The sequence below is a fragment of the Emydura macquarii genome, unplaced genomic scaffold (assembly GCF_026122565.2).
Source record: "Emydura macquarii macquarii isolate MOO-44397 ecotype Brisbane River unplaced genomic scaffold, CSIRO-AGI_Emac_v2 contig_691, whole genome shotgun sequence".
NCBI lineage: Eukaryota > Metazoa > Chordata > Testudines > Chelidae > Emydura > Emydura macquarii.
In genome coordinates, this window is record NW_027130828.1 from 15888350 (window position 1) to 15903993 (window position 15644).

Below are 15644 nucleotides of genomic sequence, written 5' to 3' on the forward strand. Positions count from 1 at the left end.
ATTTATAGTTGAATTTAAAAAAAATGAGGCTGCACTGCTTGCTTGTTGCAGTGGTGCATTACATGGCTTGGCTTGGTTTATGACATGAGTTGCTTGCATTGCACTGTACACTGCCATTGACTTTGCACTAACGACGTCCATAAGCAGTTTTGAGTATGGGTTGGTATCCAATGATAGACTAGTCACATTGGACATAATTCTCCTTAAAGTGGAGAAAGGAAACTTTAGGGGATTAAAAAAGACAACAGACCCCGCCCAAACTTGGACATCTACACTGCTAGTGCAAACCCAAAGCTGTAGACTCAGGCTCTGAGACTCACTGCTGCAGGCTCCTGCTTGCCATGTAGACACACCTATAGTGTCCTGCCTAAGTATGGCTTTTGCATTGCTCTGTCTCTACCAGTTTAATGGAGACAAAAGAGGACATCCCACCGGAATGGTCCCTCCTGTTTCAGTTCCACTCACCACCTAGCTTTTCAAGGCTTTTCCCTCTGGGGGGTTTTCCATTGTCAGCATGTTCTGAGCCTTTTAGCGGCACATCAGGGATGTCTGCAGAAGGGAAGGAATCCCGACGGAGCTATCACAGATTTCTACTTTGGCTAAAGCTCTGGGACTAGCTGCCAATTTTCATATGTTTTAAACGGGAAGAGAGAGAGAGGAAAAGCTAAAATGAAACTCAACCCTTTCTCCTGGACCAAGCCCCGGATCCAGTTTCAGCTTATCTCAGAACAGTGACGTGTATTCTCCAAGACTTTAAGACCCCTCGGCGTGTTCTTTCACCTCTGCTTTCATGTTCAGACCTCGAAGGGGACATCTACACTGCAGCTGGGAGTGTGCGTCCCAGTGCTGGCAAATAGAGATGGCCTAGATCTGCTTCAGCTAGCACACTAAAAATAGCAGAGTAGCAGGGGGTAGCATGAGTGGCGGCTTGGGCTAGCCATCCAGGTACACACCCAGAGGGTCCAGGTGGGTTGGTATTCAGGTGACTAGCCTGAGCCACTGTCCTTGCTACTACTCCTGGCTACACTGCTATTTTCAGAACACTAGATCAAAAAGAACTAGTGTGTGTCTGTCTCCCTGAACTGGGGAGCAAGGTCCCAGCTGCACTGTAGACATATTCAAGGCTGCTCGGCTGCTCTCACATGCATGGAAAACCATTACTGTCTTACCGCTTTCATTTCTGCAGCATCGTTAGACACTTTCTCTTTTTGACTTCCTTCTCCTTCGCTCATGACGGCTTGTAGCAACCTGTTGTTCAAACCCTCCATTCCGCTTCTCAGCTAAGAACTCTGGCAGCCGTAGGTGCAAGAACAGCATTTCTGAACGCGGGGTTTCAAAGGAGTATCTGATTCTCGCTCATTTTGTTTTCCTCTTTAGCAGCAGAACCCGAAGTTGGTGAACTAAAGGTTTCCAGCATTACCCCCGAAAGCTTCAACCTTTCCTGGACAGTCATGGATGAGGCCTTCGAGACCTTTACCATTGAAATTATTGATTCTAACAGGTTACTGGAGCCCATGGAGTACAACATTTCAGGCAATTTAAGGACTGCTCATATCTCAGGGCTTTCCCCCCAAACCGATTTTATTGCCTACCTCTATGGGAGCACTCGTGGTTTCCGGTCAAAGGCAATAAGTGCTGCAGCGACTACAGGTATATAAACCTACCTCACATACTAACTCTGCTTTCTCCTAACTCTTCTTTACAGGACCTTCCCTTTCCCCTGCCCTTACCTTCCCCATCCAACTACCTGATGCCATATCCTCTACCTCCCCCTACAACGTCTTCGGATGAACAGCTGCAGGAGTTATTTTAAACTGTAAAATTATGGCTAACCCCCATCCAGGGCAGGGAAAAGAAATTGCGGTGATGAGGGATGTTCTCATTCACAGCAGAGAGAATCAGCTTTCTTTTCTCTCGGCCTCGCCTGAGCAGGGGAGGCTTCCGATAGAGAGGAGAAACTCACCAGGTTTGCCCAGGGACTGGACATAGAGCCAGTACTTCTCTAGGCACACCTCGGCCTTGCAGCATGTGTTTGCATCTGTTACGTTGTATTTAGGGGGGTTATTTCTCCTGAATAGGCAGCTTTACGAGCAAAGATTTTTCTTCTTTGATTGGGGTTTGCGTGAAATTCACCCCATGGCAGAGGATTTATACAAGGCCTGTGCACTATTTTAATCCCCTTTAAAACCTCAGATTAGGTTTTACATGGGACTGAAGTAGTTCATGGCTCTGAGATGGCTGTCTACACAGGTCTGGATTTTATTCTTAGGACCTAGAACAGCCTGCAGTTTCAGATCTGGATCTCTGTGTAGCACCTCCGCTCTAAGGGAAGAGGGAATCCTACTGTTGTGCATGTGCTAGTCATCTATCAAATGAAATTTGAAGTAGAAAGCTTGCAAATTACAAAAGTAGATGGACTACTCAGGGGAGGACACTGGATCACATGCAATGATCTTTTATTACCCATATTGACTATGATCCATTAATATGGCCTCTGAAAATGGTTCCCTGCATGACGTTATCTCAAAGTACAGTGCCTACATTAGCCTTGTGAGAGATTATACAACTAACGCAGGTTATATCGCCTCACAGATTGCAAAGAATTTACCTTGTTTTATCTTAAAATAGGTATAAATCAAATGAATTGTAACAATGTGATGCTCCTGCTGACATGATTAACAGAAAGTTCTATGGAACTTTAGGATGCCAGTCATGGTGCAGCATAAAATCAAACAACTGTGATCTAGTCAATAGCAGATACATTTGTAAGTGGGGAGTGATATCCTGGCAGAAGGATGAAATAGGGGTTCTCAGCTGGGGATCGTGACCCCAGGAGGACTGCAAATGGGTATCAGCGGGTCAAAATTATACCGCCCATCTCATCCTGCTAAATGGGAGAGGGATCCTGGTTAGATCTTAGCTAACGTGGTAGGGGTGCTGGTGCAGAAAATGTGCTTAAATAGTTCTTTTCCATCTCTGACTCCTCTGACATTTTATTTTATTTTTGGTTCTAATAATTACGAAACGTTTCCATTTGTTTTTCTTCCTATAGTAGAGGAACCTCTCCTTAGCAAACTAACTGTCTCAAACGCTACCTCAGACAGTGTGTCCCTCACATGGGAAGCTCGGGATGCTGCCTTTGATCGCTTTGTTTTAGAAGTTAGAAACTCTGACTTGCCTTTGGACTCCCTGGTGCACACGGTGCCAGGGGCCTCACGGAGTTTTGTAATCACCAACCTAAGAGCCGCCACTAATTACACTGTCCAACTCCATGGTCTAGTTGATGGCCAAGGTGCTCAGACTTTGACAGCACTTGTTACCACAGGTATTTCACTTTCAAGATTTACTTTTTCTATTATTTCTTTTGCTGCCCACTGAACTGCTTTAGAATGTGGCTCCAATGTGACATCACCTTTCGTCATCTAGATGGTCCTGATTAGTAAATGGCAGAAATGGTCACTATGCGCCAGGTTGGAATAAGCTAAATCTGAGACTGCTTTCAAGTAAGCGGATCTGGGACCCTGGAAATGGCTGAAAAGTGCCCCCAGTATTAAGGGAGCACAATGGTAAACCTTTAGTTGGTTTATCTATATATACACTTATCTGCAAGTTCTCTGTATATATAACTGAATTGCTCCAGATGATTTTTTCTGGAACATCCTTGCATTTGATCTGGAATATTCTTTGTGTTCATTCCCCACCATCTCTCCTCATTTGCCTGGGATCTTTCTTATCATGGGAATGAGCTCTGTGTCTTTGTTATACCAGGAAGGCACCTGCATGCCATTTTGGTTCTTTGTTTGTAAAGGTCAAATGTCCCTCTTGGCATTTGTATCTTTTACTGGTGCTTTCTGGAGCATGTCAAATGACCAACAGGAACTGCATGGAGTGGTCCAGTTATCTAGTGCTGGTACCAAGAATTTTTTCTGCCTGCCATCTTTGCACATCCCCCCAGCAGTGAGCTGGGATTGAAAAGGAAGTGCATCCCTTCTTGATGATCACCCGCGTACACTGTCACTGCATTGTTGCCAGTTATTCTTGCAGGGTAATGGGCAGCACAGTGCATTCCAGGGGATGCCTTTCCAACACTGGTGGTGACTACAGGATGTTGGGAACTCACTAAGCCTTGCCTGAAGAGACACTTTCAACTTGTGTTGCATGTAGTAATCTTTGAAATCTGGGTGCCAAGATGTGGGCCTGCGTGCAAATGGCATGTGAAGGAATGTGCCCGTTTTCGGATCGGTGTGGAAAAGATCGTTCTCTTCAACATGCATGCAGGGCTGACAGTGCTGTGTCTGGTTTCACCACATTCTCCCTTTCCGTATGTTTGCATCTTGAATACTTTCTGATCTCCTCCACCATCTCCAGAGTCACCGAGCTCTTGCCGGGACTTCATTACCAACCGTGCTGGCGCTGCTGGTCAATAGATGGCAGCAAGATGACAGTCCCAGCATGCATCCTTAATTGGGGTTATTTGGATGCACCTGCTCCTGGACTAGTCTAATGCCATACAATGGATGGGGAACAAACTCCCCTTGCACATTTAACGTGGGTCTTGGGTGGGTAAATTGTGGAAACTTGCATCAGTTCATATTTCACTTAATTATAGGACGTCTTTCTGTTCTTTCATTGTTCTATTGTGCACTGAGATTTGCCATGATTATTACTTCCCCAGCATGAATCATTTATTCCATAACTCCCCCTGAAAACCACTGACTCCATTTAACCAAGGCTTTGATGTCCCCAAAACATTTTGACAAATGGGGTTGCAATAGACTCCTCATTGTTTAATGATATAAAAGCTGGATGGGTTTGGCTCCAATTTCCAAAGATATTCCTTTGAGGATGAGACAGAAATTTATGCCAAAAGGGAATATTTCCCCCCCCCCAGAATTATAAGGGCCTGAAAAAGGGGGGGTTCAGTGATCTTGTGTCCTTCATTCAGTGGTGCACATTGTGACCAGTGGACAGTGTGCTGGACTGGAACTCGGCTAACCTGGGTTCCTCTATGAGCTTGGGCAAATCACATCACCCATTTGGGCCTCGGTTTTCCCTCTGAACAGTGAATATAATGACACTGGCCTGCTTTGTAAAGCACTTGAACATGAAGTGCGTGAAGCTTGCCATAACTTAGAGCATTGGCTCCAAAGTAAAGTCCTGGTTCAGATTTGTGCAGTCAAAGAAAAGCTCATTTTCAGAGGCGCTAAGCCTCTGCAGTTCCCCTTGGCTTCACGAGGTGTTGTGGGTGCTTAGCATTTCTGCAAATCAGGCCCAAGTTTAGGTCAGAAAATTGAATTTATTTAACAATCAATAAAGAAAGAGCAAGGGGGGAAAAAAAAAGAAAACCAATAAAGAACTGCAAATAGGTTAAATTAAAAGCCCTTAGAATGCCCAGGTCCTTATCTCTTCACCACTGTTAAGCGGATGGTAAAGGCTGGCTATGTTGCTATACAGCCATAACCCTCGTCTGCTTATAAGCACAGCCCTGCTCTAAGTAATGCTTTCTCTTCACCTGTGTTCCTTTTCCTTCAGAGGCCAAGCCACAGCTGGGCACGCTTTCATTCACAAATGTTACCCCCGACAGCTTCGACCTCTCTTGGACCACGAGAGATGGGCCTTTTTCAAAATTTGTTATAAATGTTAGAGATTCCTATTCAGCACACGAGCCGCAGGAGCTTACGGTGTCAGGAGGTGCCCGCAGCGCTCGCATCTCAGGCTTGGTAGATTACACTGGCTATGACATTAACATTCAGGGCACCGCCAATGCAGGGGTCCACACAGAGCCCCTCACAGCTTTTGTCGTGACAGGTACCCATTTAAAGGCTGCTGCTTTATCTTTTTGCTTTTTGTTCTTGTTGTTTTTTTCTAACAAGGAGGAAAGGAGAGAATTATGCCGGTTGTTTCTCTATGAAACTGAGTCATGTTGACACTTAAAGAGATCATCCACTTTTAGGAATAGGGAAGGGAGAACAGGTTCTGTCCTGAATTAAGAACCCATCCACATTTTTACTTCTAATTTCAGCTGCAATCAACTTCCCCTCTCCCCCGCACCACCTTTGAAAAAATATGATTAACTTCATGGGCCTAATTATCTAATCTGAATGGCTTCTAGTCCTTATTTCCACTCGAATATTCGGAGCAGCACTGGCCCTTTACAATTCTGGCTGTCTTGCAGGATCAATTCCATTGAATAGCACTAATCATCTGTGAAATGGGCATCTCCTTTCTGCTGGACAGTTGGCAATTCAAAGGGCAGGACTTCAGGCACTCTAGTGCCTATTCAAACCTCGACATGTGGCAGTGAGGGAGGACATCAAGATTTGGCCCGTTTCCCCTTGTTATCATGCACTTTACCCCAATCAGATCTAATATAACAACCTGGCAGCCATGCTTGTATTAGAGTACTGCCTCCAGTCCATTTATACACCTTGATGGCTATGCATTCCTTGCACATGATATCACCGGTCATGCCTCATTTTTGCAGTGCTATGTGGCTTTTTTGTAGAGATAGGCTCAAGCCTAGACGTTCCAATTTCTGATCAAAACTCAAACTTTCCCAGCGTTTGGAAGTGGGGGGGTCTGTGTCTGAGCTCCTGGATCAGACTAAGGCTCTCTCTACACTTGGAGCTAGGGATGTGATTCCCAATTAACAGAGACGTACTTGCACTTGCTCTCCTCACGTAAGCGCACTATAAATAGTGATGTAGCCATGATAGGGTGACCAGAGGTTCTGAGTTTATAGGAACAATCCCAATATTTGGGGCTTTGTCTTATATAGCCACCTATTTCCTTCCACCCCTGTCCTGTTTTTTTACACTTGCTATCTAGTTACCCTAAGCCATGGCAGTATGGGTCGCAGCGGGCAGCAGCACGGTTTAGCTACCCCTAGTACATTCCTGAGAGCTCCAGGTAGGTTTCTACTCAAGCTGCGCTGCCACTGGTGCTACCACAACCACGCTACTGGTTTTAGTGTGTTTGCTCGATGAGAATGAGCCCAAGTATGTCTGTGCGCGCTGGGAATCACACCCCGAGCTCCAAGCGCAGACAGAGCCTCAGCTGTCGAATTCAGCTCAGAAACTTTCCCAAGCGCCTGAGCTGTGTGTTTCAGATCCATGGTTCTGGTTTGGACCCATCTCTACTGTTCACCGCTATTTATGCAGTCACACAATGCAGGCAGGGTTATTTTGGAGGGGTGGCTGGGTGGGATGGAAGCAAGTCAAGGGCCAAATCCATTCCACTCTTACTAGGGATAAACTTCCGCTGACGTGAATGTTAGTGAGGCGTTGAGTGAGGATTGCAAGATTCGGTGATTGGGCCAGATGAGACAGTAAGGCCAGATTTTTAAGAAAGCTTAGGGTCAGATCGTCACGGGCCGAGCACCCACTATCAGGGCCAGACTCTCAAAAACGCTCAGTGCCCAGTAACTCCCACTGTGAATCTTAGGTCTGGATTTTCAAATGCGCACTACAGGCCATTTGAAAACCTGGCCACTTCTTTTAGTGCCTCAGTGAAAACTGAACTCTTTTCAACAAACGGCCCTATGCCTCTGAACTTAAACTACTGCCACATTGGTCTGAAAACTACCGGAATAAACATTCTTGATTGGAATCTCTTTAAGTTGTCAACATATCAGTTAAAGGAGAAAGGGGGGGAAGGAATACTTGCCTCTTAAGATTTTTGGCCAGTCTTATCATCAGCCATTAGCTGCTGTCATTAGTTGATGCTAGCACAATCTCTCAAAGAAACAATCCTTCAGTTGTTTAGACCTAATGCTTACTGTGACCCTTTTTCATTTAAACTCTGATTCCTCTGGGTCAACCATTGGAAAGAAAAACTGGCTATACTGGTGTGAGATATGTCAAAATTGAGGCTTATCTATAAAGCAATGGTGATGGAGAGGGAAGGAGGGAAATAGATGCATTATTCAAATCATACAAAAGCTGTATTTTGTGTGCATGTGAAACTGAGGAAATTTGTTTAAATATCTGGGTTGGGGATTTTCAAAGGGACCTACAGGAATTAGGCACCCCAATCTCATTGACATGCAGTGGGAATTGAACACCTAACTTCTTTTGGCTCCTTTGAATACCCTAGCCTTGTTGTAATGGCCATGCCTTTCCATTAAATCTTGTGGTTTTGGGGGGAAACTTGTGAATTATGTTTGCTGGAAGCGTGCTGTCTAACTCGCAATGTTTTTCGCTTCTTTTCTTGTTTTCTTTTCTTTTCTTTTTTTTGCACCTTCCCTTCTTTTAGAGTCCATGCCCCCACTGGGAAACCTAACTGTCTCTGACATTAATCCTTATGGGTTCACGGTGTCCTGGATGGCATCGGAGAATGCCTTTGACAACTTTCTAGTAATCGTGGTGGATTCTGGCAAGCTGCTGGACCCACAGGAATTCCTCCTTACAGGAGACCAGCGTCAACTGGAGCTTAAAGGCCTTATTACTGGCATTGGCTATGAGGTTATGCTTTATGGTTTTGCCAAGGGGCGCCAAACAAAGCCCCTAAGCACTGTGGCTATTACAGGTATATTATCGTGGGCAAATTGTTCTCTTCCGTCCTCTCTTTCATGCTTCTATTCTCACTCGGAAGATGTTGTGTGCAATCCATTTGCAAAACAAACCATGGCTTTTACATCTCCTTTTTCATCATGGCTACACATACCTCATCATGACTGATAGGTTCACTAATGTGATCCCATTCTGTGTTTCTTGGTGTTTTCTTTATTTTCTGTCTCTGTGGGGGTCCGGTGGAGAAGAGTGGAACAGGGTGGAGGGGTATATTGCTCAAATTGCTCCATGCAAGCACCTTAGCTGGAGAAAGGAGACGAGATGCAGCAGTTCACCATGTTAAAAGCCACCAGGTACCTCAATATTCTTCAATTGTCCAACATTCAGGACTGTTCAGGAGAGTCATACTGGGCTTCCCGCCCATGGAATCCTCCCCTTTGTTCTCTATACTGATCTCACTCAGAAAAAATCAAGGTGATCATGTATAACCAATGGAGTTGGGCATCTCTCAGCAAAGCATTGCCGTGCTCTCTTTCTCATTGTAGCTGAGTTTTTCCAGCTGCATTTAGGCCTTCTTGAACAATTATTGCCAACTGATGGGTTCTCTTCACTGGGTCTCAGCCACAGGATTTGCTAACTCCATGCACCGGCGAAGCTGGGGTTATATGGCTGAACATTGGTGAGAAAATAAATATGGACCTTTTATTGTGAAAAATAGCGGCACACTGGAGATACTGTTAAATAGTTACTATTCTGGTAGCATTGCTACAGCTATTGATGCCTAGAGTTCTTTACGAGGCAGAATATCACAATAATAGTGAGAAACCATCTTCGTTAACTGCTGGAATCCTCTTAAGTGGATTAATCCTCTGCTAAGAGTTTTAGATAAAACCTCTTTGGACTTAAGTGTGCAGCTTTGAGGATATAGATTTTCTTGATTTTGCCCATTGCTTCTTCAACATTTATTCCAGAGGAAAAGTGGACAGTGTCGTCTAGTTTTAATCAGAAACATCAAAAAGCCCAGAACCACATGCAATTATTGCTGGGCATGAAGGAAAAAGATCTTCTCAGTGGCTTTTCTACAGTGTTCCTATCAAAGGGGGAGAAGCAAGCAATGGTATAGGCACAGCTGCAGCTTTTTAATAATGGCTTGTTTTTATTTTTCATAAAGGTCTCACAAAGGATGGGTAACTTTAACGGAAGCCAGAAAACAAATAGATATAACATTTACTATTAGCATATTAAGATTGCATGATGGGGCAAATGGCTTGTATCCAGATATTTGTTCTGCTTTGGGGTAGTTGGGCACTCCTACACACACACTCATATATATCTTGGACAGTAACTATTAAATATCAAAAGCTTTTTTTCTTTTTTATAGCTAGCAGATTGTTCCAATTTCTTTGAACTGTGGCTGGATTTTTGCAGCGTGCTCTAATCCGACCTAAAGCAGGTCACTATGAATTGGTGAGGGGTGGAAAAAGTCTAATTTCTTCTCCCTACTGCTATTTTCTCCCTTTTAGAAGCAGAACCCGAGGTCGACAACCTTCTGGTTTCAGATGCTACCCCAGATGGCTTCCGTCTGTCCTGGACCGCAGATGATGGAGTCTTCGACAGCTTTGTTCTTAAAATCAGGGATACCGAAAGACAGTCTGACCCACGGGAACTAATTGTGCCAGGTCATGAACGCACCCAAGATATAACAGGGCTGAAAGAGGGTACTAAGTATAACATTGAACTCTATGGAATTATCAGTGGACGACGTTCCCAGCCCATAAATGCAGTAGCTACCACAGGTATTGTCTTTACAATGGAGGGAGAAAAGCATAATGTGCATGTCTGTCTCTTTAATTTCTCTCACTCTCACATCCAGTTTGAGCTTTACAAAGTTTTAAAAGCCCTTTGCCCCCCACACAGCCCCTACCAAAATTTCTTTTCTTTGAATCTACTCCATCTGATGTAGCACTTCCTGTCTGCTTGGTGTTCTTCACCATATTTAATAAAATACAAGGAGGTATGTTTCATACTTGATTTCTGAAGGTAAGCAGCGTAGTCTAGTCTAGTGGTTAGAGCACAGGGCTTGAGAGACAGGGGATTTGCCTTCCGTTGCAGGCCCTGCCAATGACTTGCTATGTGACTTTGGACAGTCACTTGTCTTCACTCTTCCTCAGTTTCCTACCTGTAAAAGATGGTTGATAAAAAGTATCTAACTCATAGGGCTATTGAGAGGCTACTCACTTAGGGCTTGATCTGCCAGGTGCTGAGCATCCTGAACTCACATTGATTTTATTGGGAGCTAAGGATGCTCAGCAGGTCAAGGGAGCCTTCAGCATTTTGCAGAATCAAATCCCTTGTGTCTGGGAAGTGCTTTGACGTCCTCAAATAGAAGACGCTATAGATTAGCTTTATGGAGAGTAGAATACCCTGGAGTCAGTGATTGTTTAGCTGAGTCTTCCAGTGAATGGTATCTTCAAAGAAAAAGGCAGGCACAAGAGTTTATTAGTGCCATTTTGATTGAAAAAAAATCCCCAAGGGCTGGATTCTACACCGTATGACGCCAGCTTTGCACAGATGGGATTCCATTGACTTCGATGGAGCTTCCCTGGCACAGAAATGAAGTAATGTCATGGCCCCAGTGTCTGATTCCTGGATGCCTAACTCCCTTTTGTGCCTTTCAAATCTCCCCTGGAATAAACTCTCACATCCAGGCTGTTTTTAACTGCCAGAGTGGTACAAAGGGGTCTTGCTGGAAATGAGAATCAAGCCTTAAATCTGGCTTGATAACCTTCAGTCAGTGTTTGGAGAGGAAAAGAGCCTATGGCAGATCAGTGTTGAAAAGCACCCACTGACACTGCATGACATCATGATTCATCTAACTGATCCCCTAAGGCTGAGGGGGAATGCACACTTGTGAGGCACGTCCAACTGATCACAATCGTGTCTCTTAAACAAACAGCAAGCAAATGTACTTAAGGGCTGAGACATTTGCAGTAAGCAGAAGAACATCAATCCATCATGGGCAGCCTTTTATGAAACCACAGGTCTGACTCACAAGAGAGGGAGATAGATGTTTAAAGCCAACTATACTTTTTAGCCGCATGTCCCCCTTTTCACTGACTCTCAGAATATTTACGGTGAGCCAGAGGCGGTTGTAAATTTCTTCATGACTACATTCTGATTCAGCCCTGGCAGAAAGATTTAGGAGCATGCCAGCTATTGAAGCTAATAGTCCAGAAGACAGCTACCCATAAATAGCCCATGGATAAATGATAATAGGTCTAGGCCCATAAAATCCCAGCTAAATGACTTAGGCTGTGGGTTATGCCACACCCAGCAATAGTAGCCAATGCCACCGAGAAATCTAATTAGCTTTTTGAGTTAGTAGCTTCTGTCTGTTAGACTTATATGGCCTTTCTGCTTTGATGGTAAAGAACGATTTTGAGGAATTTTGACATTTCCCCCTCATTTTCTATTCCAAATAGGAAGCAAAAGTCAAAATATCGAAAAACGTCATAAAATGAAAAATTTCAAAAAAGATTTGATGGGAAATGCACCCATTTTTTAATCCAAAAAAAAAAATAATAATTTGATGTGTCAAACAGATATTTATGGGTTTTTTAAAAAAGTCGTTTTATTTTGAAATATTAATTCAAAATGATTTTGATTCCCCGGATTGCTGATTTTGACAACATGTATCTATTTTCCAATTTACTGCAGAAAAATTTCAATTTTATTGAAACTGCATTTTTGTGCAGGAAAATTTTCATGCAAAACTTGTTTAACTAGTTTTATTGGCAGTCAGTGTCAGAGGGACTAGTTGACTCAGGGGACGGGCACATAGAGTCTTTCACGTCTACCCATCAGAAAGACCAAGGATAAAGTGCCCGTTTGGAAACTGAACTCTGCCTTCACACCAAGACGTGACCTCTCTAGAATGACACAGAGTCACACTGGCAACAGAAGTGAACCTAAAATTCTTTGCACTGTCATTGTATCTGTGCTGTCGTTCGAAGGCCTAGTCCAGTACTGATATGAATGGGACTATTCAAATGGGGTGCAATTCACCCCATAAAGAGAGGCACTATAGAGCCCAAGCATCATATAAATGACCATATGTGGTACTGGAGTGGTACTCAGGCACTCTGTGCAGGGATGAATTTCACCCATGCATAACAATGTCTGAATCTGGTTCCACCAGAGGCTCTCAGTCTCCAGAGCTGTCAATCCATCAGCTTTCACCAGCCACTAAATCAATATTATTTCCAGATCTGTCTCATCCGTGTTCTTTTTCTTCTTTGCTGTTTCCTTCCAGATTGTGGCTTTTTGGCTAAATCAACAGCAGCTTTTTGTGCAATGCAGTTTTACCAAACCCAGCTTGCTTTGTCTTTTCTCCCCACTCCCACACCGTTTTTTTTTTTTTTTTCTCCCTGGCTTTTGTTTTTGAACAAACCCAGCAGACCCAACATGGACAGTGAGTGGTGGAGATAATTTACAGTTCTCAGGAAGCTCAGGTTGTTTTCCTTTCCTTTCCCTTCTGTTGATTTAGTGCCCTGCTGCTGGAGCTCCCAGGAGCACCTAGAAGTCACACCCCTCTTTGACTCCTTTCCTGGCAAACTTTCTTTCCAAGCCATTTCACCCACAGTCTTTCTTTTTTCCTCTCACCGTACCCCCTGGCTTGCCTCCCCTGATTCTCTTACTATAGCTGGTGTTTGGTATTTGTCGCTCTTCTGCTAATGGACTTCTCTTGGGGGGGCTATTTATTTTTGTTAATTATTAGCATGGTTTTTGTTACAGTATAGAGGGCAGATTAGGACTGAAAAAACTGAATATAAACCATCAAGCCCCGGATGTTGTCACCCCACGCTGCGGGAAGCCCTTGCCACACTCAGATTGCACTTGCATACGCTCTAATTTGTTGAAATACTGCTCAGACTGTGCAAAAATGTATAACACATCTTCAGACTGAATCTCATTGACAGGTGTTTTTCTACTTATCTAAGTGGTGCATGCAGTAGGCTTTCACATGTCTAATTCCAGCCAATGTGTATACAAACTTAGGAGCCAGGATTGGGTAACCAGTTTTTAACAAAAGGGGTGTGTGCATGTGTGTTCAAAACCAAAGCCTCAAATAAGTATACTTGCTTCACAGTCCTCCCCGCCCTCATAAGACCTATCTACTCCCAGTGGTTCCACCTATGCAAAAATATCTATAGGGCCATATTCACTATTACGCTCTGGCTGTTTTGTGTTGTTCTGGCAATGCATATCAGCCATAAACCTAGCTTAACTGGTTGTGTTTATGGCTGTGTGGCATTGTCAGAGGCACACAGCAACCACTGCATATTCTTATTCTTACTTATTTAAATCCCAACAATGTGTTCAGCACTGTACCCCAGAAGAAGACAGCTTCCGACCCAATGAGTTTGCAGTCGAAACATTGGCTGCCTTGCTCTCACAATGTACAGACTTTGCCTATGCCACTTTAAATTCTGCTTAGTGATGCACCCTACTTTGGAGAGAGAGAGAGAGAGAGGGAGAGAAAAGAAGAAGCAGTGGTTTTATCCAGAGGAATCAAAGCCAAAAGAATTCCTTCCCTGTCCTCCTCCCTCTAAACGATTTGTTCTCTGGCTCTAAATATCCAGTCACTTCCCAGCCAGGGAATTTGTTTTTCCCCTCCTGCTCGCTGGGTAAAATGCTGCTCTCATATGCAAAGCTAAAGTTAAAAAGGCTTTCAGCCGGGGGCTCTACTCGGGGCTGGAGGGGATGGAATTGTCCCCATTTCATAAGCAGGGTGCAGGGGAGCTGCACAGCCAGCCCCAGGTGATATTGCAGCCTGTCCTAGTGGATGTGTCCTAGTTGTGGTACCACTGGCTGCTCCTGATTGCCTTCTGCATGCCATTATAAAGAGAGAAATACAGTCCATAATAGTGCTCTACCATGGGGAATGAGTGGAGGATTTCTCCTACACCCAACACAGGTGGGAGCCTTTCTTTTGGTGCTATGTGGCTAATATGTTCCCTCTGCATTCTGGACCTTCAGCGACTTTTATTTGGACTAGGAATTACTTGGAGTTTGTGACATCATCTGGGGCTTGATCCTGCAAGCTTTTGAGTGTCCTCCGCTCTCTTTGGTATCAGCAGGAGTTGAAGGCACTCAGCCTCTCGTGGGATGGAGCTCTAGACACACTCAGATCCCAGATTCAAGTCCTTTGGTGGGCTTCCTGCCTACAAGGAACTTGGCACCATGAGAGAGGGCTCGCTCCATCTCTAAAGATTGCTGTGCACAAATGCTTTTCAGGGTGCGGGGATGGACTGCCTCTGATGTTCAATGAAAAACTAAAAACAGACCAAGTAAAATTAGCTATAGAAAATGACGACTAGAACAAATTCTGTACAATATAGAGTGCAAACAAAAAAATGGATTGAAAGACATTGCTGTTCCCTAACCCCTGCAATCTCCATTATTCCATGCAATATGCTAATAATAAAGTAATATATAATGATAATAAATTTAAGAGCTTTTTTTTACGAGGCTGGACATTGCTGTAACTTTATTGGAAAACAAAATCAGGACCAAAACACCTCAGCGGGTTCTGTTCTGAGCTGGTAATAAAATCCTTAACTGTGTGGAACTTTCTGCTCTAGTGTGATGTTAGACTGAATATTTATAGCGTCAGCTCCTGGGATAGAAGGCTGAGGTCATTGTTATTCCAGCAAAAATGATTGATAAGCACGTGATTTAACTCTTTCCCTGTGTCTGTGTCTATGTTTTTTTTCTCCCTCTGACTCCACCGGCAGCTGTGGGATCGCCCAAGGCAATCACTTTCTCTGACATTACTGAAAACTCAGCCACAGTCAGCTGGTCACCCCCAAGGACCCGAGTGGACAGCTTCCGGATTTCATACGTCCCCATAACAGGAGGTGAGGAAGTGGTGGGGTAGTGAAAGGAATAAGGGAGCACTGCAGAAAGAACGTAGTGAGCGAGTGGAAGGGACTAGGTCATGCTGGTGTCAGTCACTCGGCACATAGCAGTTTGTCCTCCGTATCAGAAAGACATAGAGGTTCATTTTCTTGCTAGCCAGCAGCTGGCAGGCACAATTAATGTGCACTTAACCAGTTCTAATGGGTGGACTTA

General features: G+C 44.2%; 1 protein-coding gene across 1 annotated transcript in view; it reads left to right on the forward strand.

The window, feature by feature from the left end:
• The window catches only part of TNC (tenascin C), an 89266-nt gene that overhangs the window by 57950 nt on the left and 15672 nt on the right, over positions 1-15644 (forward strand). Inside the window, exons 12-15 of the mRNA XM_067542158.1 lie at positions 1378-1650; positions 8254-8526; positions 10034-10306; positions 15308-15430. Of these exons, the coding sequence (XP_067398259.1) occupies positions 1378-1650; positions 8254-8526; positions 10034-10306; positions 15308-15430 (942 nt within the window). The remainder of the gene's footprint in view (positions 1-1377; positions 1651-8253; positions 8527-10033; positions 10307-15307; positions 15431-15644) is intronic.